The sequence below is a fragment of the Oratosquilla oratoria genome, chromosome 25 (genome assembly GCF_046742065.1).
Source record: "Oratosquilla oratoria isolate Oo_2021 chromosome 25, ASM4674206v1, whole genome shotgun sequence".
NCBI classification, from domain to species: domain Eukaryota; kingdom Metazoa; phylum Arthropoda; class Malacostraca; order Stomatopoda; family Squillidae; genus Oratosquilla; species Oratosquilla oratoria.
The window spans coordinates 56,941,277-56,948,273 of NC_134801.1; the positions used below are offsets into that span (position 1 = coordinate 56,941,277).

The 6,997-nt window shown below is 40.1% G+C and overlaps 1 protein-coding gene across 1 annotated transcript; it reads left to right on the top strand.

The window, feature by feature from the left end:
• The first annotated feature begins 1,027 nt into the window (after positions 1–1,027).
• Positions 1,028–1,801, top strand: LOC143039147 (uncharacterized). The gene has a single exon (XM_076209008.1). The coding sequence runs from the start codon at positions 1,028–1,030 to the stop codon at positions 1,799–1,801; it is 774 nt and encodes a 257-aa protein (XP_076065123.1).
• Positions 1,802–6,997: the final 5,196 nt, after the last annotated feature.

Below are 6,997 nucleotides of genomic sequence, written 5' to 3' on the forward strand. Positions count from 1 at the left end.
CTGCCTTATAGTTCACGCACGCACACACAGACACACACGCACACACACAATCACGAGCTCAACACGTGATCTACGACTCGGTGGCGCGGTTGACTGTCACTACGGCGGTCCGGGTTCGAATCCTGCCCAGGGCTGAAATGATATTAGTGTCGCTTCGCTTCGAGTCATTACTCCAACTTTCGTGGGCGGGGAGTTGGGGTGTGTGTGCATGTAAGGTCACAGCATTACCCATAGATCGGTCATACGAGCTCTGATCTCTCTTCCGCGATGCAAATAGCTGTCGATCACAAGTCCAGCACGTGATCCAAAGACCAAGGTGAATACACATACGCACACGCACATACACACACACAATATATATATACATACATACATAAATACATACATACCTTCATACATACATACATGCATACATACATACAAACATACATACAAACATATATACATGCATACATACATATACACATACATACATACATACATACATACATACATACATACATACACACACACACAAGCTCATTTGGCCACCACAGCTGGAGCGCTGGCCTGCAATGCTGCTTTTCAGGAAGCAGTGTGTGTGTACGTATGTATGTGTATATGTGTTCGTGTATATACATGAGTATGTGTACGACTATGTGCATTTGTACATGTGTATGTGTATATGTATGTTATGTGTATGTATAAGTGTATGTGCGTATGTGTATATATTTCTGTGTATGTTATGTGTATGTATCTCTGATGGTCTCGTGAGTCCAGATGCGTATGTGTATATATTTCTGTTTGTGTAAGCGTATGTTATGTGCATGTATATGAGTATATGTGTAAATATGTCCGTATATCTCAGTGTATGTAGATGTAAATGTGAATATGTACACACACACACACACACACACACACACACACACACATATATATATATATATATATATATATATATATATATATATATACATAGATTTATATATATACATATATTTTAAACATGTTTGGTTAAAGACCAGCGCAAATTCAGTATCAACTAACAATGCAGGACCATCTACATATCCCTCCTATTGTAGGTGAGTTTTCTCCAGGTTACATTTGTGGAAATGTAAAAACACATAAACCCAACTGCCCTCTTCGCCCAATCATCTCCCAGATACCTACACCAACATACCGCCTCTCCAAACTACTTAATGACATCATCATTCCGTACATGCCTAAGAAGTTTTCCCTGAAATCCACCGATGAGTTCTTGGATATTATACGCAGCAAACAACCCCAAGGAATCATGGCTTCTCTCGATGTCCAGTCCTTATTTACACATGTTCCAGTCCTACAGACAGTGGACATCATTCTTCAGAACGCTTTCCACCACCCAGAACTTCCACCCCCTAAAATTCCTGAATATATTTTGAAGAAGCTTCTCTTCGCTTGTACGACCAAAGCCCCCTTTACAGACCCTTCGGGACAACTATATTACCAAGTTGAAGGCGTAGCCATGGGGTCTCTTTTAGGCTGTACTTTCGCAGATTTCTACATGTGCCATTTGGAAAACAAGGTTCTTCAAAATCCCGAATTACGGCCCTTTACTTATTGTAGATATGTCGATGACATATTTGTAGAGGTGAGAAGTGAGTCTCATCTTATGGAATTGCAGCAAGCCATGGAATCTTCTTCTGTCCTGAAATTTACCTATGAACTCAACTTACACAAAAATATCCCTTTCCTAGACATCCTAATTTCTTCAGAGGACGACCAATACCAGACCACCGTGTACAGGAAGAAGACAGACATAGGTAGACCTGAATGCTGCTAGCGAGTGCCCTCAACGCTACAAGTTGAGTGTCATACGTGCCTACCTCCGCCGTGCTTTCCGGAACTGCTCCTCATGGACCTTATTCCACCAGGAATTATCTCGCATCAAGCAGATACTTTCCAACAACGGATATTCTAACACAGTCATAGATAACGAAACAAGAATATTCATGACACGCATTTTTACACAACAAGAACAAAACCAACCTCCCACCAAACATATAGTCTATTACAAAAACCAAATGACACCTGCTTACAAAACGGACGAACGCGTCATCAAAGAAATAATCACACGAAACACTACTTGCACCAACCCTAAGGACAAATTAGACATCATTATTTATTACAAAAACCCCAAGGTCTCCAACCTCCTTATGACGAACAATTTGTCTAAGAACCACAGTCCCCTCAAGCAAACCAATGTGATATACAAATTTTCCTGTCCCGAAGAAGGTTGCAAACTTCTAAATAATGTATCTTACATTGGTGTCACTACGACTTCGTTTAGCAGGAGACTTACAATGCATGCTCGTGAGGGCAGCATACAAAAACACATGAAACAAACTCACAACAAAACCCTCACAAGACCACATTTGGTGGATAACACGAAAATACTTAGACACTGCTGATTACAAGAAGTCTATTCGGAAGATAGAGAAAACTACTAAGAAGTAAGTTGATACTGAATTTGCGCTGGTCTTTAACCAAACATGTTTAAAAGAGAACTTACTGCCTATTTATTTTAATATACATATATATATATACATATATGTATATACATATATATATACATATATATACATATATTATATATATATATATTATATATATATATATACATATGTTTATGCGTATGTGCATAAATTCGTGTAAGTATACGTATATGCGCATATGTATCTTGATGTGGATGTGGATGCATGTGTGTGTATATGTATGTGACTGTGCGTATGTGTATCTGTATGTGTATGTATACGTATATGCATACGTGAATGTGAATGTGTATGTGTATCTGCCTATATTTATATAAATATGTATACGTGTACGTGTATGTGCGTGTGCATGTGTACCTGCATGTGTCTATGCATGACTGTGTATATGTACGCGTCAAAATATGTATGAGTATATAAATGAGTATGCTAGTGTGTGTGTTTGTGTGTGTGTGTGTGTGTGTGTGTGTGTGTGTGTGTGTGTGTGTGTGTGTGTGTGTGTGTGTGTGTGTGTGTGTGTGTGTGTGTGCATGTGTGCGTGCGTGTGTGTGTATGTTTTATTACCAAGCCTCGGACCCTCCGAGTTCGAGGTCTTCTCTGTCATGGCCCCCGAAGTCCAAGAACCGGAGAGCCATTCCACCGGTCAGATTTAATGAAGAATGCAAATACGCCACTCTTGAAGAAATTTTCTTGAAGACTTTTCCAAAAATTGGCTGCAGTTTGGGCCAGGGCTCCTCTCTGATGCTCTCATTACTTTTGAGTTATCCTTTGCAAGGATTTTACGAAAAACCAACGAATGGATAAAAAACGTTTCCTTTATTTGTAACAACGTTTGCCAAATGTCCCGGCTACCCGAGCAGGTAGGGCACAGGCGACTGTTCAAACTAAGCCCTACTTAGAGCAAGGCTTCCTAGCCTTTGAATGAGAAATAAAGTTAGATTTTAGATGATTATGTGCAGATAGATTCATTAAGTGTTACTTATAAACAGATTAGACATAATATCAATTGAGAATCTTCATCACTTCAGGGTTTTTTTCATCTCTTCTTTTTCTTCTTCTTCAAGACGATTTCATTTTGACGTAATACTTTGTTTTGGTGAAAAAATGACAGGAATTATTTATAACAAAATTTGAACAAGCATGTGTTTATGTTTTTATCTTCGTCCATATCTTTGTCTTTGTCTTTGTTTTTGTTTTTGTCTTTGTCTTTGTCTTTTTTTTATCTTTGCCTTTGTATTTGTCTATGCCTTTGTCTTTGCCTTTGTCTTTGACTTTGTCTTTGCCAATGTCATTGTCGTTTTCTTTGTCTTGGGCTGTTATTGTCTTTGCTTTTGATGCAATTGCCTTCGTCTTTGTCTTTGCTTTTTTATCTTTGCCTTTGTCTTTGCCTTTGTCTTTGTCTTTGTCTTTGTCTTTGTCTTTGTCTTTGTTTTTTTTATCTTTGCCTTTGTATTTGTCTTTGTCTTTGCCTTTGTCTTTGGCTTTGTCTTTGCCAATGCCATTGTCGTTTGCTTTGTCTTGGGCTGTTATTGTCTTTGCTTTTGATGTAATTGCCTTCGTCTTTGTCTTTGTTTTTACATAGCCTTTGTTCAGCTTTTCTTTGTCTTCGCCTCTTTCTTTGCCTTTATGTCTTTGTCTTTGATTTTTTTCTTTCTTTCTTTTTAGGTGGTTGAAGTGCCAAGACAAACAGCACCAAGACAGCTGGAACCCGATTCAGAAAGTAGATCGTAACTTACGACATCATAACTTACGACATCGTAACTTACGACATCGTAACTTACGACGTCATAAGATAAAAATTCGAACTCACAACTTGGACTGAATTTGCATCCAGCAAGACACGGTAAGGGAAAAACATCATAAAGTTGCTCTGACGTCATCACTTACGTCACAACTGTGACGTATTTGCTGGAATTCTGTTTATCTTTTATTTGTTGATTTATCTATCATTTATCTACTTTATTATCTGTTCATTTATTTACTTATTTATTTACTTATATTTTTATTTATTTTGTTTATGTATTGTTCTATTCATTTGTATGTTTGTGTATTTATTTATGTAAATTATCAAATTGTTTATTTGTTTTATTATCATTTGTTAATCTATCTGTTTTTTTTATTTAGTCAGTTAGCTAGTTATCTACCTATTGTTTGTTTGTTTATCTACTTGGACATGTTTACATCCAACCTCGTTAAGGACCGAAAAGCCTCCCAATTGTCATGTTTTGCCAATTAGATTCACCGTAATTGCAAATTACAACCTTTTGTATGACGTCACACAATCGCGAGTCTTCCCCGGATTGAGCTCCCTGAGCATCATAAGGTATGATCCTGTGACTGCGGTCAAACATTCATTGGGCATTGTGTCGAATCAATTTCACCGTGGCCGTCAACAGTTGAGGGAAGTGGGAGGTGGGATAAGGGAGGGGGAGGGGGAGGGGGATGTTATAGGGGGAGGGGGGAAGGGGGAGTGGGAGAGGGGATGTTAGAGGGGGAGGTGGAGGAGGGAGGGGGAAGGGGGAGGAGGAGAGGAAGGGGGAGGGGGATGTTGGAGGGGGAGGGGGATGTTGGAGGGGGAGGGGAAATGTTGAAGGGGGAGGGGGAGATAGAGGGGGACGGGGAGAGGGTGAAGTTCAGGGGAGAGGTACATAAGAACATAAGAATGAAAGAGACTGCAAGAGACCATAAGGCCTACACTAGGCAGTTCCATGTCCATTACCACCTGTCATCCCCGTCCATAAAGTTGTCTAAGCGTTTCTTAAAGCAACCGATAGTTTCAGTGCTCACTACATGATCCCCTTCTTCTTCTTCTTCTTCTTCTTCTTCTTCTTCTTCTTCTTCTTCTTCTTCTTCTTCTTCTTCTTCTTCTTCTTCTTCTTCTTCTTCTTCTTCTTCTTCTTCGCGTTCTTCTTCTTCTTCTTCGCGTTCTTCTTCTTCTTCTTCTTCTTCGCGTTCTTCTTCTTCTTCTTCTTCTTCTTCGCGTTCTTCTTCTTCTTCTTCTTCTTCGCGTTCTTCTTCTTCTTCTTCTTCTTCTTCTTCTTCTTCTTCTTCTTCGCGTTCTTCTTCTTCTTCTTCGCGTTCTTCTTCTTCTTCTTCTTCTTCTTCTTCTTCTTCTTCTTCTTCATCTTCTTCTTCTTCTTCTTTTTCTTCTTCTTCTTCTTCTTCTTCTCCTTCTTCTTCTTCTTCTTTTTCTTCTTCTTCGCGTTCTTCTTCTTCGCGTTCTTCTTCTTCTTCTTCTTCTTCTTCTTCTTCTCTTCTTCTTCTTCTTCTTTCTTCTTCTTCGCGTTCTTCTTCTTCGCGTTCCTCTTCTTCTTCTTCTTCTTCTTCTTCTTCTTCTTCTTCTTCTTCTTCTTCTTCTTCTTTTTCGCGTTCTTCTTCTTCGCGTTCTTCTTCGCGTTCTTCTTCTTCTTCTTTTTCGCGTTCTTCTTCTTCTTCTTCTTCTTCTTCTTCTTCTTCTTCTTCTTCTTCTTCTTCTTCTTCTTTTTCGCGTTCTTCTTCTTCTTCTTCTTCTTCTTCTTCTTCCTCTTCCTCTTCTTCTTTGCGTTCTTCTTCGCGTTCTTCTTCTTCCTCGCGTTCTTCTTCTTCTTCTTCTTCTTCGCGTTCTTCTTCGCGTTCTTCTTCTTCCTCGCGTTCTTCTTCGCGTTCTTCTTCTTCGCGTTCTTCTTCTTCGCGTTCTTCTTCTTCGCGTTCTTCTTCGCGTTCTTCTTCTTCGCGTTCTTCTTCTTCGCGTTCTTCTTCTTCTTCTTCTTCTTCTTCGCGTTGTTGTTGTTGTTGTTGTTCTTCTTCTTCTTCTTCTTCTTCTTCTTCTTCTTCTTCTTCTTCTTCTTCTTCTTCTTCTTCTTCTTCTTCTTCTTCTTCTTCTTCTTCTTGTGAACAAAAAGGGGGGAAAGGGGGTAAGAGAGGAGGCAAGGGGGAAGGGGAGGAGGAGGTGAGAGGAGGGAGAGGAGAGGAAGAAGTGGGAAAGGGTAAGTGGGTAAGAGAGGAGAAGGGAGTGGGTGGGAAAGGGTAAAGGGGAGGGTGAAGGGGGAAAAGGGTAAAGGGAAGGGTGAAGGGGGAAAAGGGTAAAGGGGAGGGTGAAGGGGGAAAAGGGTAAAGGGGAGGGTGAACGGGGAAAAGGGTAAAGGGAAGGGTGAAGGGGGAAAAGGGTAAAGGGGAGGGTGAAGGGGGAAAAGGGTAAAGGGGAGGGTGAAGGGGGAAAAGGGTAAAGGGGAGGGTGAAGGGGGAAAAGGGTAAAGGGGAGGGCGAAGGGGGAAGGCCTATGGGGGATGTAATTGGGGGTGGGGGGAGGTACACTCTTCGATAATATTCTCGTGATCCCGATGAAGCGTCCCTTAAGGTGGTTAAAGTTACTTTCTGGCAATTATACTTTAAGGACAAATACCACCCGGGAAGGAATTGGGATTAAGGTAATTATAATTTTGCATTTTTGCTTATATTAAAAAAATAATAATAATAAAGATACATTCTGTCAGTATGTGAGAATCCATTGG

Coding starts and splice junctions, on each gene's coding strand:
- LOC143039147 (XM_076209008.1), top strand. CDS start 1,028: ATGCAGGACCATCTACATATCCCTCCTATTGTAGGTGAGTTTTCTCCA.